This window comes from Mesocricetus auratus, unplaced genomic scaffold, assembly GCF_017639785.1.
Source record: "Mesocricetus auratus isolate SY011 unplaced genomic scaffold, BCM_Maur_2.0 Super-Scaffold_100006, whole genome shotgun sequence".
Lineage (NCBI taxonomy): Eukaryota > Metazoa > Chordata > Mammalia > Rodentia > Cricetidae > Mesocricetus > Mesocricetus auratus.
Genome location: NW_024429190.1, coordinates 99,505,097 through 99,524,853, shown reverse-complemented (window position 1 = coordinate 99,524,853; position 19,757 = coordinate 99,505,097). Strand labels below are relative to the sequence as shown.

The window sequence follows — 19,757 nt, the reverse complement described above, 5'->3', positions numbered from 1 at the left end:
ATGAAAAGCATTTTCAAATTAGGTTCTCATGGCAGAGATACCTACTCAGCCTTATCCCACGTCTGGTTGTATGCAGTGCTGCAGATCAAACAGAAGGCTTCACACATGCTAGACAAACACTCTGCACACTGAGCTATACCCCAGCTCCAGGTTCACCCCGTTCTGACTTCATATTTACTTAGCTCTGGACATAGATCTCTTCATCTCGTGACAACTCTGACCAGTGTGACAATCAAGTTGGGATGAAGACTGCTCTCACAGTGCGACTGCTGGACAACAAGTTACTTCAAGTTGTCATTGTTCACGGGAACTACACACAGCTTCCCATTCAGGAGGTCACTACTGAACAAAGAGAAGAAGGCTCCCTTGAGGAAGCAGACAACGACTAAACATTCAGGAGAATGTTGGGTAGTTAGAGAGATTTAAGCATGCGGCTTGTCACAAGAAACCTGGTGCTGCCCATGGAAGACGTGCCATGCGTTTGTGCTTTCCCACATGGAACCCCGAGGCCACCCCCTCCCGAGCCTCAGCTCCCTGGTCAGCCAGGCTGACATGCTGGCCTAACCTTATGTCTTCCCAAACACAGCCTGGCACTTGGCTGTTGTGGGTCGTATTCCTGAGCCCTCATTTCGTTGTCTGTGAGCTAGGAAAGATCATGGACGGTGTCTAGAAGTCTGCCATCGTAAGATAAAGGCTCCCAAGGACAGTTCTTTCCGTCTCTGCTCTAAAACCAAGGGCAGCAGTTGTCAGGGGTGAGGGAGTGGTGAACACATTTGGGTAGAGGCTTAATAGATGAAAAACTCAAATCAATAGAAATCGTAACTTCCTGCTCTGCCCTCTGTAAACACTGTGTTCCTGGAACAGAGTCTTTCCAAGAAATCCTTGTGTGGCCATTCTCACCTGTATAAATAGGAGCCGGAGCTCACTCTTCCTGAGGCTTCGCTGGAGGTGCTGCCTGCAAGGATTCCCGCGTCTCACAATGGTGGGTGACTGACTTCACGCATAGGACTTCAGTCTTTAGTTGCAATGGGTCTTCTCACAGCATCTTCTCTATGAGCCAGACTCGGAACGAATGGGGATCCTCACAGGAGGACGAGAGGAAGGAAGCAGAGCTGGGAAGGAGGCATGAGGGTGCAGAGGGCCTCAGGAAGGGTCGCCTCACCTCATGACGAATGGACGCAGTGAAACCTCCTCAGACAGAGCTGGAGGAGGAGAAGAGCAGCGGTGGTGTCCTCCCTGTCTGCACTCAGACCCCTCCTCCCACCACCTCCCACAAGGCCTGGAGTGAACTCAGGAGCCTGCAGGGCTAACAGCACCCTTCCCTCACTAAGATTCTGAAGCCCCTGACCCTTGGTTATGGAGAGTAGGGCCCTCCTGCCCAGGAGCAGATACTTAACAAAGGGGACACTGTCAGTCTTCATCACCCAAGCTGGTCACAAAGTCAAGTCACCTAGAAGCCCCAGCAAGAGTCAGTTTCCTTCAGTCTCCTGTGCCTCATGCATCGGGTACATGGCTGCTGTCTGCAGCAGGGAGGAGCGCAAATCAGATTGCAGGGAGAGAGGACTCGGGTTGTCCTCAGATTGGGATCTCAGCATCCCCTGGGAGTCTTGATCCCATGGCTGAAGGCCGGCTGAAGCAGAATCGTCAAGCACGATTTTATCCCAGGCTCCCTGAGTTCATGTGCTTGTGTGAGCAGTCAGTGTGGGTCCCTTCCTGCGGGGCTCCCACAGGAGAGCAGCAGACACATCAGTCCTGTCTGCTGTTAGCGAGCTTGAGATTGTCTTCTCCTCAGTAGCTTCGTGAGGAAGAACCACTACTTTTACACAGAGAGAAGGGGGCTAAAGAGGAAGGGAGGAAGAGAGAGACAGAGGAGAAGGGAGTGGAGGATAGGGAGAGAGAGACAGAGACAGAGAGAGAGACAGACAGAGACAGAGAGAGACAGAGAGAAGGGGACTAAAGAGGAAGGGAGGAAGAGAGAGACAGAGGAGAAGGGAGTGGAGGATAGGGAGGGAACGGGAGAGAGAGAGAGACAGAGAGACAGAGACAGAGAGAGACAGGGGGGACACTTGTGCCATCAGCAGGCAATTTTAAAAAGCATCATTTGCTTTACCCTGTTGTCATACTTGGCCTGCATCCCGCAGTGGCCCAGGTCTATGTGTCTCCCTAGGAATGGGGAGACCAGCACAACTCTCAGTCTTTGGGATCTTTGGGGTTCTCTTGTTCTGGACTCAGTAAAAGAAGACTCTAAACTTGCATGGCCATTGCAGCAGAGTGGTTTTCTTTCTATGTAAAGGCACAGAAATCCTATCAGCCGGCTGGGTTGGAAGTCAGATACAGAGGTTTTGAGGTGGAGATTATGGAAGAAAAAGAATGTAACATGAAGAACAAATGCATTTTAAGTCTTGGTGTGTGTGAAAAATGTGGCTGGTTTTATGTAGTCTTTTGATGTTTGATTTTCTCTTTTCTTTCTTATGATTTTTTTTGAGACAGTGTCTCTCTATGTAGTCCTGTAACCCTGTAGTCATTATGCAGACAGACCACCAGGCCTTGAACTCAGAGATCCTCCTGTGGCTGCCTCCCAAGGAGGCACCACTCCAGGCTCTTTTCTCTTTATTCCTTCTTCCTTTGGAAAGATTCACGCATTTCTTTACAGTTTTCAGTTGGATGGATGTCTCTGTAGAAGAAAGCAGGAGGAGAAGAAGAAAGGTGTCACAATCACATGTCACAAGAAAGGTGTCACAATCACATGTCACAAGATGCCTTCTTAGCCTCCTGTGGTGGCTCACGCCTGTTATCCCAGCACCTGGGAGTCGGGGCGAGAGGATTGCCCTGAGTTCAGAGCTAGCCTGGGCTACACTGTGAGTTCCAGGACACACTGTGTGTCACAGTAATCACAGCGCTCAAGCTGAGGAACATGACAGTTGCTCCACACTGTGTCCTTCCTGCCAGAGTTCAGCAGGGATCTCAGTAAAGGATGACCTTCAAGAGTCACTCATTCTCCACCCCCAACCTTTCCCTGCATTACAGAAGTCTCTGCTGGGCAGCCTCCTGTTCCTTGCCACCTTGGTGACAGCATGCAACGCAGTGTGCTCTCTTGAATTCCGTAAGGGACTCCCAAACCAGCTGCCTGGTGGTAAGTCCTGGGTTCTCCTGTATTTTTAATGTCGTTGCAGCCTGGTAGAAATGACCTATAGACATGACTGGGTATTTATGACAGATAGGAAGCCTTGGAAACTACATTGGGAGAAGGGTTCTGGTGGACACACACAGTAAGAAGGTGCCTCTCAATTCTAGCTAGATGAGCTCTGAAACACACCCCAATTAAGCCCTATTTAAGAACGGTTGAATAAGAACTTCCGGGGCTGGAGTTGCACATTAAAAGTTCTTTGATTTTCACCTGTAGTCAGGGTTAAGAAGCAGCATCTAAATTTTTTACACAATTTTTAAAAATTTAAATTAGAAACAATCTTGTTTTACATGTCAATCCCAGTTCTCTCTCCCTCCCCCTGCCCCCCAAGAACCTCGATCTCATCCCCTTTCTGCTCCCCGGGGAGGGTGAGACCTTCCATGGGGGATCTTCAAAGTTTGCCACATCATTTGGAGCAGGGCCTAGAACTTCCCTTGTTGTCTAGGCTGAGAGAGTATCCCTCTATGGTTAATGGATTCCCAAAGTCCATTTGTACACTAGGGATAAATACTGATCCACTATCTGAGGTCCTATAGACTGCCCAGTCCTCCTAACTGACACCCATGTTCAGGGGGTCTGGAACAGTCCTATGCTGGTTTCCCAGCTATCAGTCTGGGTTCCATGAACTCCCCCTTATTCAGGTCAGTTGTTTCTGTGGGTTTCTTCAGCCTGGTCTTGACCCCTTTGCTCATCACTCATCCCTCTATGCAACTGAATTCCAGTTCAGTTCAGTGTTCAGCTGTGGGTCTCTGCTTCTGCTTCCATCAACTACTGGATGAAGGCTCTAGGATGGCATATAAGGTAGTCGTCAATCTCATTATCAGGGAATGGCATTTAAGGGAGCCTCTCCACTATTGCTTAGATTCTTAGTTTGTGTCATCCTTGTAGATCTCAGGACATTTTCCTAGTGCCAGATTTCTCTTTAGACCTATACTGGCTCCCTCTATTGTGGTGTCTCTTTTCTTGCTCTCTTGTATTTTTTCCCAGACTCGATCTTCCTGCTCTCTCCTGTCCTCCTCTCCCTTCCTTTTCTCCCCTTCTCTTTCTCCTAACATCCTCTCCCCTCTCTCCATGCTCCCAGTTTGCTCAGGAGACCTTGTTCCTTTCCCCTTCTCTGGGGGGACCATGTATGTCTCTCTTAGGGTCCTCCTTGTTTCCTAGCATCTCTGGTGGTGAGGATTATAGGCTGGTAATCCTTTGTCTAAAACCCATGTATGATTGAGTACATTCCAAGTTTGTCCTTTTGTGACTGGGTTACCTCACTCAGGATGGTTTCTTATAGTGCCATACATTTTCCTGTAAATTTCAGGATTCCATTGTTTTTTTTTTTCCCAAGAGTAGTACTCCATTGTGTAAATGTACCACATTTTCTCTATCCACTCTTCAGTTGAGGGACATCTAGGTTGCTTCCAGGTTCTGGTTATTACAAATAATGCTGCTATAAACATAGTGGAACAGATGTCCTTGTTGTATGAGTGTGCATCCTTTGGGTATATGCCTAAGAATGGAATGCATCATTAAAATTCTAATGTACATGATTATCCTGGCAATCTTCTTTAAATGCAGTGTGTGTGTATGTGTTGTGTGTTGTGTGTAGAGAGAGATAGAGAGAGTGTGTGTGTGTGTGTGTGTTATGTTTAGGGCATATGTGGTATGTGGGTTGTGTGTTGTTTGTGTAGGGTGTTGTAGAGTGGGGGGCTGTGTGTGGGGGTTGTGTATTGTTTGTGTAGGGTGTGTGTAGCGTGTGTGGGGTGTGTGTGTGTATAGGGTGTGGGGACGTTGTGTTGTTTGTGTAGGGTGTTGTAGAGTGGAGGGCTGTGTGTGTGGGTGTGTATTGTTTGTGTAAGGTGTGTGTAGTGTGTGTGTGTAGGGTGTGTGGGCTGTGTGTGTAGGGTGTGTGTGGGGTGTGTGTGTTGTTTGTGTAGGGTGTGTGTGTGTAGGGTGTGTGGGGTGTGTATATTGTTTGTGTAGGGTATGTGTGTGTAGGGTGTGTGGGGTGTGTGTGTTGTTTGTATAGGGTGTGTGTAGGGGGTGTGTGTGTGTGTGTAGAGTGTGTGGGGTGTGTGTGTTGTTTGTATAGAGTGTGTGTGTGTGTGTGTGTGTGTGTGTGTGTGTGTGTGAATGTTGCTGGAGATTTGCAGACATACCAAACAAGCACTTTAATACTGTACTAGTTTCATCCTGCTGCTGTGATGAAACTTCAAAAGAAATTGATGAAATTTAGGGAAGGGAAACCTGTATTTGCCATTCACTTCCAGACCACAGTCCATTATTGAGCGAACTCAGGGAAAACTCAAGCAAGAACTTAAAGAGCACCCTTGGGTGATAGTAGGCTGTGTCTGCTTGACACACTTGTATAAAACTGCATATTGTGGAGCTGGAGATATGGTTCAGGCCTTAAGACACTGGCTGCTCTGCTGAAGGACCCGAATTTAATTCTCAGCACACACACAGCAGCTCACAACTGTCTGTAACTCCACTTCTGCTGGATCCGACACACTTACACAGAAACACATGCAACAAAAACACCAAGACACGTTAAAATTTAAAAGTTTAAAAAAATTTAAATAATATTTTTATATTTAAAAATAATACATTAAAAAATACAAACAAGTAAATATGATAACCACTATCCCAAGACAGGTTTGGTTCACTGGCTCTGACAGCAGGTATGAAAATCTGGTGTTCAGTGCAGCTCCAGGGAGTGCTGATGATGTTTACTTTCAAGCACACTTGGATTATTTAAATCTAAGGCAGATTCTCACCCTGGCTGAACATTTTTAAAAGTAAGGCAGAGGGCTAGGGATGCAGCTCTCCTGGTAGAGTGTTTGCCTAGTATGTATGGGGTTCTCGGTTCAATTCCAGTACTACATAAAGCTGGTGTGATGGTACATTCTTGTAATACTTATCCTTGAGGCAGAAACAGGAGGATTGAGTCCAGTGCAGGCCCCGAAGAAACGGCTTAGTGGTTAAGAGCACCGGCTGCTGTTATAGAGGACCCAGGTTCAGTTCCCAGCACCCACACAGCAGTTTACAACTGCTGGTAATTCCAGTTCCAGAGCACCTGGTGCCCTCCTCTGGTATCTGAAGGTATGATGCAGTAGCCTTACACACATGCAGGAGAAACATTCATATATATAAAATAAAAATAAATCTTAAAAAATGCATCCTTGGGTACATAGGAAGTTCAATACCAGCCTGAAATACATGATGCACCCATCTTCCCCTCCCCCACAAAAATGAAAACCGAAGGAAACAAGGCCGTCTGGGCTCCACCCCCAGATAACGGCTCTGTTGTTCTTTGGTTGGCATCAGGCACACAGGGTTTGTTCATTTATTTTGGTGCTGGAGACTAAACCCAGGGCCCTGTGCATTCCCAATAATTGGTCTACCATGAGCTACACCCCGGTCTGTGGGTGACTTTTAAGTACCCACAATGCCTCACTTGTGCACCCAGCCTTGAGAATCACTGATACAAAACCATACTAGTAGAGAAGTGAGCGTTTCGTTCAGGAGAACCAGAGAGAACTGCCTGAGCCCCTGTTGGCAGCCACGCCTAATAGCTACCTCATTAAAAAGGAAGGGCATACTTGTTCTTCAATACCTGTTCTGAAATAAAACCTAGAAGGATTTAAGCTTGCTTAGGAAACATTATTGGGCTGGAGGTTAAGAGACAGTATCGGAATGCTCAGGCCTTTAATCTCAGCAGAGGCAGCTGACTCTGTATGAGTCGGAGGACAACCTGGTCTACACAGTGATTTCCAGACTAGCCAAGGCTGCACAGCAATACCTTGTCTAAAAAGACAAACAAACAAACAAACAAAACCCAACCAACAGAAATAAAGACAGTCTCAGAGGCAGGTGCCGTGGTGTGCTGGGTGCTAGCCTGTCCCGACCCGCAGGACATTCAACGTGGGTCTGGTGGACACCTAGGAGAAAGATGGAGGACAGGGGATACAGGAATGGACGCCAAGACAGGATTCTGATCAAGGCGACAACTTTATTTCATCACAAGGGGATTTATATAGGAGAACTGAGGAGGGAAAGGGGGAAGGTGTGCTTGCAGCTGCAGGGGCAAGAGGTCAGTGGGAGAGGTGGTCTGCTGTGTCGACTGGCTACCTAATCTACAGGGCAAGAGGTTGGGGGTAGGAACTCCTATGTTGTTTGCTAACCTGACAGCAGGTCAGATCCTATCTATTACAATTTACTACTGCTCCGGCCTGTCTCCTGACGACCTTGTAGTTTCTCCAATTAAGCTAATCTTTAACTGACTGGTAAACCCCAGGCTTGTTACTTGGAATTTGCTTTATGTCAGAAGGGGTGGCAAGGTGGCCTAGTGTCACGTCTTCTCTGTGAGTACGTGATACAGCCTAGCTGACTGATGGCTGGAGGTCCCTGACACTAGCTGTCTTGAAGACAAAAACATTCTCTGACGCCATGTAGTCGTGTGCCCGTGGCTTGCTCCAAGGACTTTGTTCCTGCCGTGTGACCTGGGGATTTGCTTCCTTTTAGAGTGCGTGGATCCTGATGGTGGCAAACACCCCATCAACTCTTTCTGGGTGAGGGACTGTAAGAAGTGTTTCTGCAGAGAAGACGCGATTAGCTGCTGCAGCATGTAAGTCTCGACCGCTGGCTGGGGGAGGGGTTGGGGGTTTCTGCGCTGTTTTGTTTTATGCTTGATTTTGAGACAAAGTCCCCTTAAGTTTCCCTGATGTCAAATTCCAGGGCTCAAGAGATCCTGCTACCTCAGTCTCCTGTGTAGCTGAGGTGATGTGTGCAAATTGTGAGAAGCATAGACAAACACGTTTGCGTCTATCCACAAGGCCAGAATTTATCCAATAACAGCAAATTCATAAGCTATGTTGATTTCTTTTTATCAAAAATGATATCTATTTACAAGTGTGTGTGTGTCTATCTATGCGTGTCTGTGTATTTGGTTTAGGGGCTACAGTTTGCCAAGCAGCCCCAATTTCCCATGATAGCTGGTCACTGCCAAACATGTTTTTCTTTATTACAACTTTAATTACTGCCATTAACTCTCAGCTCATACTTTACACATCACACAGTAAATCTATGTATGTGTGCATGCACGCACGCATGCGGATTACATGTCTATAAAAAGCTGACAGAGAACACAGCGGAGTTGGAAGAATTGGAAGCGGGTGGGAGGCAGGCAGAGATGCGAAGAGAATCTGCTGTACGTGCACCTGGGGTGGAGCCTCAGGGCAAGCTGAGCCGCCTGGTTGAGGAGCTGGCCTGCTGAAGCCACACAGACTGAATACAGAAGGGGTCTACATGGGCCAACAGCTGAATGCACCATCAGCAGGGACTGAGACAAACTGCAGCTCCCGGGGGAGTCCGGAGTTCCCTCTCAGCCCTCCCCCTTTTAGAAAACACTATTAGTGCCTGCCTGGGTGAGTGACAGAGAGGAAGTGGTGCGTGTAGAGGTCAGAGGACAACTTCCTGGAGTCAGCCCTCTCTTTCCACACTTTTGTGGGCCCCTGGGATAGAATCCTCTTAACTTAAAGTTGCTCAGCAGTGCGTCTTGAGGGTGGTGCTGGGTGGATGGAGCTGTTGACAGGCAGGACAAATGCAAAGCCATCCTGCCTCCTCCTCTGAACACAGACTAAATGAAATGCGCTTGTAAAATAGGTTCCTCCACAGCAAGGCAAGGCTGAAACCCACCGTGTTTCATAACATGGAGTTTGGTCTTTAAACTGGGGCTATAACAGTGCACTATGGCGGTGTTGTTGTTTTGTTTTTGTTTTGAGTAGCCCTGGCTGGCCCCAAGCTGATTCTGTACTGAGGGGACCTTAAACTCCTGATCGTCCATCTCCCAAAGTTGGGTTACAAGTGTGGGTTACATGCGTAGTTTCATGCTGTGCTAGGGATTGAACTCGGAGCTTCAAGCATGCGAGGCAAGTGCTCTACCAACCGAATTAGAGCCCTGTATTCTTCTTTTTTTCCAGATTTTTTATTTAACTTTTTAAGCATGTCACTTTCAGTTCCCTCTCCCTCCCCTCCTTACCCACCCCCCAACCCTCCCAATCCCTCACCCCCACTCCATGAGGGACTCCAGAGTCTGTCACATCATCCCAGCAATGGCCTAGGTTCTTCCCCATGTGTCCAGGCTGAGATAGCATCCCTCCATGTGGCATTAGAGCCTTGTATTCTTACATTTTAGTGTGAAGGGTTAGGGGTGAGTGTGGGAGGGGGTCAGAGGGCAATTGCAGGGCTCAGTTTCTCCTTCCACCTTACTTTGCTCCAGCAATTGAACTCAGGGGGTCAGGTTTGCGTGGCAAATGCTTTTACCTACTGAGCTAGCTAACTTGTTAATTTATTTTTATTGTTGTTCCCATTTGGCTCCTTCCTTCCTTCCTTCCTTCCTTCCTTCCTTCCTTCCTTCCTTCCTTCCTTCCTTTTTCTTTCTTCCTTTCCCCTTTTCTCTTTCTTTTTAAATTTATTTTCTTTTATTGGTGTTTTTGCCTATATGTATGTCTGTGTGAGGGTGTTGGATCCTGGAGTTACAGATAGTTGTGAGCTGTCATGTGGGTGCTGGGACTTGAACTCAGGACCTCTGGAAGAGCTGTCAGTGCTCTTAACCACTGAGCCAACTCTCCAGGCCCCTGTTTCTTTCTTCTTTTGGTGCTCATGGTTGAACCCAGGGCTTCACACTTGCTAAGCAAGCACTCTACCACCGAGTCGTATCTCCAGCCCAAAGAGCAGTTTAAATTCACAGGAAAATTGAGCAGAGGTCCAGAGGTTTCCATATGCTTTCTGCCCCCGCTTGCCCAGCCCTCTCCATTATCAACATCCCCCACAAGGATGCGCTTAGCATTTGCCTTTTTAAGCATCCATTTCAATTTCATTAAATATATGCACAGTGTTGTATAACCTTCACCATCTCCAGTGACCTGAGAAGCTGAGACAGGAATGCCATTTGAACTCAGGAATCTGATGCTTTGTCTTGACATTATCTCAATGTGTGGCTCTAGCTGGACTAGAACTTGCTGTGCAGACCTGGATGTCCTTGAAGTCAGAGATCTGCCTGCCTCTGCTTCCCAGGTGCTGGTGTTAAAGGTGTGCACCACCACCCCAGCTTTGAGCTCAGGAACTTTAAGTCAGCTTGGGCAACACAGTGAGACCTCCATCTTTAAAAGAAGACAAGAGCTAAAAGCATGTCGGGTAATCCTTTGATCTCAGCACGAGGGAGGCAGGGGCAGGCAAGCAGATCTCTACGAATTCTCAACCAGCCTGGCCTACATAGAGAGTTGCAGGTCAGTCAGGGCTACATAGACTCTGTCTCCAAAAAAAAAGGATGAATTAGAAATCTCAAACTGCGTATTCATCCATCGCTCACTCCTCAGCGCCCTCTGCCAGTCCCTGGAAAGCAGCGCTCACCCGCTGTCTCCTATGCATGTCATGTGACTGCTGTCATCAAACTTTGTGCAGGTAGGATCATACAGCATTGCCCCTCCGAAGGTCATTTTCCCTCACGTACCATAGTTTACTTAAAGTTTATATGCGCTGTCATACGTGTCTCCAGGCTCACAAAATTTCACTGTGTGTTTGTAACACCTGCACTCACCCGCCCATTAACCGGCAGCTACTTGCTTCCATCTCGGTTTCAATTTTGTTTTCAAGTTTGACTTTCATCTCTATTCTTAAACACCCACACAGTTTCCTAAAGACAAGCAAGTTTGGTTGGAGAGATGGCTCAGAGGTTAAGAGTACTGGCGGCTCTTCCAGAGGTCCTGAGTTCAATTCCCAGCAAGCACACGGTGGCTCACAACCATCTGGAATGAAATCTGGCGCCCTCTTCTGGCATGCAGAGACACATGCAGGCGGAACATGTATACATAATAAATAAATAAATAAATAATTTTTTTTGTTGTTTTTTACCAGACAGGGTTTCTCTGTTTTGGAGGCTGTTGGTCTAACCTGGCCTCGAACTCACAGAGATCCGCCTGCCTCTGCCTTCCGAGTGCTGGGATTAAAGGCGTGCGCCACCAACGCCCGGCAATTTTGTTTTTAAAAGACAAGCAAGTTTATCTAGTGATGTACTCTAGGAGCTGGTCTGACGGTCCCTGCTCCCTTACACGTGCAAGAGCGGGTGTGGCATGAGTGAGGCAGAGAGAAGAGATCACAGCGGAATCCTGATTTTTATTTTTATGTTGTGGCTTCCGATATCTAACCTTGTGTTTACAGTAAGTGTCACTGTGACTCTGGAGTGTGGCTGAAACCCTACAGGCTGAGGACAGGTGGACCATTCCTCCCTAGAATGGGAAAAGATCTCTGTAGTGACTGAGTGTCCCCAGGGCATCAGTGCTGTCACAGCAACCTCTTCTGTGGTTGCCAATGGATCCAGGGCAGAAAAGAGGGAGGTTGGTCCTTAGTGAGGCCAGAGGAACGTGATGCTGGAGTCAAAGCAGCTTGAGTCTGATTCTCCTTCCCTCTTATGAGAGCACTGTGGGCTAGAGGAAGGGTTTGAGTCTCTGTGCTCACTTCCAAGTGGTTAGCTTGAGTCTGACTCTCATTCCCTCTTATGAGAGCTGTGCGGGCCAGAGGATGTTCTGAGTCTCTGTGCTCAGTTCCAAGTGGTTATGAGAATTAAGTGAGATTCTGTACATAAAGTCACCAACCCAGTAAACATTTAAGAGCTTCCCCATGCTTAGTCTATACCTCTTGAGGCTGGCAGTGCTGGTGCTTGGTGAAGATTCAAGGTGCCTTTTCTTTTTCCTTACAGGCTGCCTGTGCCATTTGGCACTATTCTACCCTGGGACAATGTGCTTTTTGCCAATGCTGTTCAAAAGTAGCTCCTCCTCCCCCGAGATTACCTAGACTGCAGTCCAAGCTGTGTGTCGGCTGTTCTTATAAACTTGCTTTTTCTATAGAAAATGCAGATTTGGGTTAAGCTTTCTGTGTGGGAAATTTCTTGACCCTTTCACCCTCTACGGATGCTTCCCAGATCTGTGGATGTTCAAGGGCTGAGGGCCCAGGCAGAGGTATTGAGGGGCAGGGCATGGAAGACGTTCGGGCCTTTGTCTGTTGTCCTTTCCAGGCTCAGGTCTTGGAATCGGATGTTTGGGAAGCAAAGGGCTAAGGTCATCAAGACTCCAGTTTCAGATTTCTGATCTCCTGATATCTATAATTCCTTCTCTATCTCTTGTCACAGTTTCTTCTACAATATTAAGTCAGGCTTGCATCATAAAATACATCCAGGGGCTAGAGAGATGGCTTTTCCAAGGGACCCAAGTTTGATTCCCCAGTGGCTTACAACTACTTGTAACTGTAGTTCCAGGGATCTTACACACTCTTCTGGCATCTACCACCCCTTACACAAATGCGGCATACACAAGCACAAATAAAAATAAAAAATAAATAAGCATCTAGTAACACACCCTTTGCCACAGTAACACATTACCTGTCCGTCACTGACAGAGGCACATTTCCTAACAGAAACTGTAAAAATGATGGCTATCTATTCCAACCACTACTTTACTTTTAACCCTTAGGCGTTTATGACATCGACTGGCCTTTTCTGTATGTGCGCGTGCACGCATATACGCATGTGCTATGGCATGCATGGACAACTGTGCTCAGGTCATCAGGCTCGGCAGCAACGGTCTTTGCTCGCTGAGTCATCTTGCCATCCCTCCTAAAAATATTTTTTTGGTGGTACAAAATGCATTACACCAAATTTGTCATTTAAAATATTTAAAAATATTTTTTGGTGGTACAAAATGTATTACACCAAATTTGTCATGTAAACAATTTTCAATTGCACTCTTCAGGGACACTCCATGTATTTCCAATATTGTGCAGCTATCACTGCTCTTTCTAATACTTTCAAAGAGTCCAACAGAAACTCTGTTCATTAAGCAATGATCTCCATTCCTCTGCCCTGCCCCTGGTAGCCTCCACTGTGCATTCTGTCTATAGATCTGCCTATTCCAAATTGGCCCTCTCTGTCTGGCTTACTGCATTCAGCAAGTTCTCAAGGTTCATCCATGTATATGGGATGATATTCTACAAGACTGGGATATCACATTTTATTTACCCATCATGTGTTGATCAACACTTGGGTTGCTTCTGCTTTTATTGCTAGAGAATAACGCTGCTGTTGTGAGCCTTCAAGCAAGTTAGAGGATGCTTTGCAATAATCTTGGGACAGATGACTAGGAGCAAGAACCATTTTATAAATGGTTCCGCTTTGACTGCAATCTTTTTGCAAGTTCTTTAGAGATATAATTCTGAGAGGTTTTTTTCTGACCAGCTGGTGATCCTCTCCTAATCTACAAGGTCTGCATCGAGCTTCTCCTTCAGGGTTTGTGGGTTCTCGGAGATAAGCTGAGCTCAACGTGCCACTACCACATGCTCCACACCGTGATGAAAGCACAGCTGAGATCTTTGTTGTCGTGACAAAATCTTAGGAAGCAGAGCCTGTGTGTCTTAATTTGTTCTCTTACCTTCTGTTTAAAGAGAGCTTCGCCGGGCGGTGGTGGCGCACGCCTTTAATCCCAGCACTCGGGAGGCAGAGGCAGACGGATCTCTGTGAGTTCGAGACCAGCCTGGACTACCAAGCGAGTTCCAGGACAGCCTCCAAAGCCACAGAGAAACCCTGTCTCGAAAAACCAAAAAAAAAAAAAAAAAAAAAAAAAAAAAAAAGAGAGAGAGAGCTTCAGTTAGAACAAGATGGTCCATGGCTTTAATATCCAGGCTTTCAGCTTCAGCACTGATTTATCAGTGAGTAAATAATGCACTCTTCTTTCTCTTAACAAAATGGAACAGGGTGTTGGTACACTCTTCCCAAATCATCACAGATGTCAGAAACTTGCACGCTAGCTCATTTCATCCTTTCTTCCTCGGTTGGATCCTTCCCGAAACACCCTCTTCTTCCTCCTCTTCTTCCACAGTAAACGGAGGATTAATTTCATTTAGTGGTGTCCCACTGTGTCTGCCCTCACTATTTTCTTTCTTTCCTGTCACTCTGCTGTGTTTGTTTGTTTTAAGGTTTTTCAAGACAGGGATTCTTTGTGTAGTCTCAGCTGTCCTGGAACTCCCTCTGTAGACCAGGCTGGCCTCACACTCAGAGATGCGCCTGCCTCTGCCTCCAGAGTGCTGGGATTGAAGTTGTGAGCCACCATGCTCAGATCCCAAGAATACATTTTCAATTAATTCATTCATCGTGTCTTCTAGCTTATTTGTCTCATGAGATCCATTGGAAATGAAGCTTTCTTAACTTCAGACTGTGTCTGTGTTTCTATCTCACAACTAAAATATCTGGAGGGATCTTGTCAGTCAAACCAGGAACCTTGTAGCAACAGAGTCTGGCACGCTGCAGTCGAGGATGACAGACGTTTTGGCTTATTAGCAGCTTTATTAATAAGATGAAGAAATCTTTGGTACATTTTGGTATCTTCTATCTGGAGAAAAGGAGATGGTGTAGACAACTACTAGAGTTGTCAGTCTCTAACATGAAGTTTTCACCACTGAAACTGTAAACATATTGCTTTTTACTGTGTTTCCCTCGTACAGGTACCAATGGCTGCAAAACTGCTTATTTTCCTTAAATAAAGACATAAACCCTGCCGGGCGGTGGTGGCGCATGCCTTTAATCCCAGCACTCGGGAGACAGAGGCAGGCGGATCTCTGTGAGTTCAAGGCCAGCCTGGTCTACTGAGCGAGTTCCAGGACAGCCTCCAAAACAATACAGAGAAACCCTGTCTTGAAAAAACCAAAAAAAAAAAAAAAAAAAAAAAAAAAGACATAAACTCACACACCTAGCCCGGGAGTGGGAGGAAGAGATGCTGGAAAGCCAGCTGGTCCTGAGAAGTCCCCTGGGGCAGGCCCTCTCCCCAGAGCAGTGGGAGGGGGCTGTCCCAATGATGTCAGCATCCATACTAGCAGTGCAGAGCCTGGCAGGCTGCTGAGAACACAGACGTGGGCTTCTGTGGTCAGTGGGCTGGAGGAGTTCTCTGGGCACGGGCTGCCATCCTCATGGACTCACTTTTGGAATTGATAATAATTTACTTCTCTTTCTTTTTATACATTTTTTTCTTTTACAACTAAATTCCTAACTTAGTTTGCAAATTCAATTACACTTAAAAGTTTTTTTGAGACACATTCCACTATATACTCAAGCTGTCCTTGATCTTGTAAATCTCCTGCTTTCTCCTCTAAAGTGTTGGGTTAAAGGTGTGTACCACTATTATTGGTTACATTACAATTTGTGCTCTAATATTTTTGTTAATATTTCTGTATTAGTACTATCTATCTCATCAAACGTCTTCAAAATGTTACAGACTGCAAGTAACCAGCAGTTAGTCTTAAGAAGGATCAAATCAGAACCTTACCATCAAAGGCATTATTTCACGGGGGGGGGGCAGTGTTCACATGACAATGTTCCTATGGGTTTGGACCATGACGGGGGTTTTGGTTGAGTGCCCAGCGCCCTGGTCAACTGTGAGAACATGTCCTGCCATCTTCTTCCTTGGTGGTCCATACCACCAAGGGCTACAGATTCAGATGTTCTGGGGACTAGATAGTTGAGATCAACGAATGGCTTCAAACAACTTGGGGAAGAGGACTGGAATGTCTTTTTCCTTTAGGATAAAATTCTGGGTCTTCTTAATTCTGAGACATAGTTACAGAAGGCTCTGAAATAGCTGCTTTTATATACTCTGGGTAGGGCAGCTTATTTTACTCTTTTTTAAAAATTTTATTATTTATTTATTAAGCATACAATGGGCTATCTGCATGTATGACTGCAGGCCAGAAGAGGGAGCCAGATCTCATTACAGATGGGAAGCCAATATGTGGTTGCTGGGAATTGAACTCAGGCCCTCTGGAAGAACAGCCAGTGCTCTTAACCACTGAGCCATCTCTCCAGCCCCTATTCTTTGGTTTTTTTAAAAAAAGATTTATTTTAGCTGGGTGGTGGTGGCACATGAATTTAATCCCAGCACTCAGGAGACAGAGGCAGGATCTCTTTGTTCAAGGCCAGCTTTGTTCAAAGCTGAATTCCAGGACTGCCAGGACTGTTACATAGAGAAACCCCATCTCAAACAAACAAACAATAACAAAAACAAAAATAAAGGGAAAATGATTTGTTTTATTATTTATGTGTGTGTGTGTGAATGTTTGTGTGGCTGCATATACACATACATGCAATTACTTAGGAAGGCCAGAAAAAGATGCTGACTCGCTTGGAATTGGAGTTACAGGCACTTGTGGGTCACAGAACATAGGTGCTGAGAACCGAACTCCCATCATCTGAAAGAACAGCAAGCACTTTAACCCCTGAACATGTGTCTCCAGCCTTTAGCTGAGACAAAGGCTCCTGTAACCTACACTGGCCTCAGACTCACCTTGTAGCTGAGGCTGTTTTAACTTCTGATCTTCCTGCCTCTACCTCCAAGGGCTTCGTACCACCATGTCTGGCTCTGGGCAGGACAGTTTAAATCCCAAGCCTATAGATGGGCTTCAAAGGCAATGACTCCCCACATGTGTGTGCCCCAACATGTGCCTCGGGTTTTCCCAGGAAGGTTTTCTTCCAGTGGCTTCTCTCTGGGTCCCACGACCCAGACCTGGGATGGCTCTCTGCTCCTGTTGTTGGGCGAGCTCCTCTCCTGAGCAGACACCACATGGGGCTGGGACCACCCTTCCCTTTCCACAGTTCAGCACCTTTATTGTGGACCACTCCCTGAACAGGGAGGGTGGAGGGCTAGGCTAGTAATAGCTTTGCTGTCCCAGAGTCACCCAGACCTGCCCCTGAGCCTGTCAGAACTTCCCAGCATCCTTCAGTGCATGCAGTGTAGAATACAGGACCCAGGTTCTCTGTGACTCCATGGCACGGGCAGGTACGGATGCCCAGAGTCTACACTTTGGGCCTTTCAGCCCGAGGAAGCACTGCATTTGGATAGGGGAGCCCAGGCAACTGAAATGTGGGGCCCTCTTCTACAGAGCATGTTTGAGCAGCAGGGCTGGGTGAATAAGTAGTTTCCCCCTTCTAACAGGTCTTGTCTTGTCTCATTGACAGAGTTGTTACACCCGTGAGCTATGACAAAGAGAAGTGTCAGCAGACTTTCCACCCAGAGAACTGCACCTACAGTGTGGTGGAAAAGAAGAACCCAGGGAAGTTCTGTCTTGTTGAAGGCTGGGTATTGTGAATGTGCTTCCAGTGGCCCAAAAGCTGAGCAACATTTGAATATGTGTATGATTTAAATTTACCAATCATAGGCGTGGTTGCGGCCTATAGTCCCAGCACTCGGAGGCAGAGGCAAACCGATCTCATGTCAGCTTGGACTACAGAGGGCTACACCGAGAAACCCTGTTTTGTTTGTACCCTGTTTTGTGTGTGTGTGTGTGTGTGTGTGTGTGTGTGTGTGTGTGTGTGTATGATTTTTTGAAACAGGGTTTCTCTATATTAACAGCTCTAGTTGTCCTGGAATTCACTTTGTAGATCAGGCTGGCTTCGAACTCACAGAGATCGGCCCACCTCTGCCTCCCAAGTACTGGGATTAAATGTTGCCTGGCTGAGAAACCCTGTCTTGGAAAATGCAAATAAATAAATAAATTTGTCAATTATGTTTCTATTAACTTAATGCATGTTATAAAGCAAACACACATTTCAAGGAGACAAAAAGAAAACCAAACATGTTTAAAAAAATCAACCCAACAATACCAGTTACAAATTACAGTATTTTCCCTGGCTCAAATGGGTTTCATGCGTGTGCTTTCCTCTGGGGCCATGTCCATTTCCACCACTTCTGCTATTCAGGCTCTTCTGTCTGTGTTGTTTCTGGTTCATAGTGGAAAAAAGTATGTGTGTTCACGATGAAATCAGCCTTCTCTGCCCCTGGTACTCACATTTATCCTCTTCCCCTCACTCAGGCCTGTCCTCTCCGCCATGTCCCCACATCCCTCTGTGTTTGCATAAGGTCAGAACAGGTCAGAGGCAGCCTGAGAAGACGTCCTCCAGACCTCAGGTTGACAGGGAACCAGACACCAGACTTCTGTGGGTGATGGGGACTAGCTCTGGTGTCAGTTATGTGTGGCATGCACAGCCCACCTAAAACACCTGAAAGTGTGACAGCATTGATCCTGATATTTATTTTCTCAGTACTTTGTAAAAAAAAATCTCGTAGCATTTCCCCTAAGTTAAAACGCATCACCCACCATTTGTAAGTGTTCACTCAGTTACAAACACCAGATAAAAACATCAGATTGCTCTACAGTCATCATCTGCATCTAACCTCAGAGCTCTCCATCAGCCTGTCTTAGCTAGGGTTTCTATTGCTGTGAAGAGACACCATGACCATGGCCGCTCTTACAAAGGAAACACTTCACTGGTGTCTGCTTACAGCTTCAGAGGTTTAGTCCGTTATTGCCATGTTAGGGAGCATTGCAGGCAGAAGTAGCTCAGAGTTCTACATTCAGATTCACAGGCAGCAGGAAGAAAACGCAAGGCACTGACTGGGTCTGGTTGGGGCTCACAAAGCCTCAAAGCCCATCCCCAATGACACACTTCCTCCAACAGGGCCACACCTATCCCAACAAGGACTTGCCTCCTAGTCCTTCTCAATAGCGCCATGCCCGGATCCCTAAGTATTCAAATATATGGGCCTATGAGGGCTACTCTTATTCAAACACCACGATCCCCAATGGAAAAAGGTTTTATTTGTATGACTGTTTTGCCTGCAAATACAAGTGTACCTTGTGCATGCCTGGTACCCTCGGAGGCCAGAAGGCATTGGGTCCCTGCAACAGGAGTTGTGGATGATTGTGAGCCACCACATAGGTGCTGGGAACCAAACTGGCCCCTCTGCGAGAACAGTAAGTGCTTTTAACCTCCGAGCCGTCTCTCCAGCCCCCTACCATAAGGAAACTTAGTAAACTTTAACTCTCCACTCAGCCTTGTCTCGAACCTGCTACGCATCATTTCTTCCTGTCCTTAAGAATTTGACTGCTGCTTAGCAAGGGTAGAGCTGGGTACGAGAAACAGTAGCTAATATTCTACAGCACAGTAGGACAACTATACTGATGATAATCCTGCGATATGTCTGTTTCCCTCATCTCTCAAACTCTCAGCCGTGGAGGCTGGCCTTAATACCCATCCTCCCGCTTCCTCCTCCCAAGTGCTGGGATTGCAGCCCGGTGCTACCACACCCAGATTAACTATTTCAAAAACAATTAGCTGATATGATTTCCAATATCGTCAATACGAAGAAATGATAAATATAGCAGTTACCTACATCTGACCCCTACACATTGTTTACATGCACTGAAAGTTAACACTGTACCTCATAGATATGTACAATTACTATGTGTCAATTCAAAACGCTTTTTTTTAAAGGATTTGCCTTTATTTCCATAACAACGGAGTCATGCGACATATAAGGTGTTTTGTGTCTTCTGAAAAGTTACAGTTAAATAACAATCTACCTTGTGCGAGCATTTGGTGCGTGGAGTTCACTAGGCGTATTTCTCCATCCGGCATAGCACATCTTCAAAATACCTATTTGATTTACTGATCGGCACGAAAAGGACCCAGATTAGGGACAGGGGA

General features: G+C 46.4%; 1 protein-coding gene and 1 long non-coding RNA gene across 2 annotated transcripts; one reads left to right on the top strand and one right to left on the bottom strand.

Annotated features, from left to right (window-relative positions):
• The first annotated feature begins 887 nt into the window (after positions 1-887).
• Positions 888-17,561, top strand: Msmb (microseminoprotein beta). The gene is made up of 4 exons (XM_013118784.3): positions 888-982; positions 3,028-3,133; positions 7,700-7,802; positions 17,229-17,561. The coding sequence occupies exons 1-4, from the start codon at positions 980-982 to the stop codon at positions 17,356-17,358; spliced, it is 342 nt and encodes a 113-aa protein (XP_012974238.1). The 5' UTR covers positions 888-979; the 3' UTR covers positions 17,359-17,561.
• LOC121140941 lies at positions 2,260-19,757 on the bottom strand. The gene is made up of 2 exons (XR_005877897.1): positions 19,634-19,757; positions 2,260-2,674 (listed from the first exon to the last, which is right to left on the bottom strand). It is a non-coding gene; the product is annotated as an uncharacterized LOC121140941 (long non-coding RNA).

Bases quoted from the DNA above. Each gene is read 5' to 3' on its own strand.
- Msmb (XM_013118784.3), top strand. The intron at 3,134-7,699 runs GTAAGTCCTGGG...GCTTCCTTTTAG, and splicing joins CCCAAACCAGCTGCCTGGTG to AGTGCGTGGATCCTGATGGT. The intron at 7,803-17,228 runs GTAAGTCTCGAC...TCTCATTGACAG, and splicing joins GCGATTAGCTGCTGCAGCAT to AGTTGTTACACCCGTGAGCT.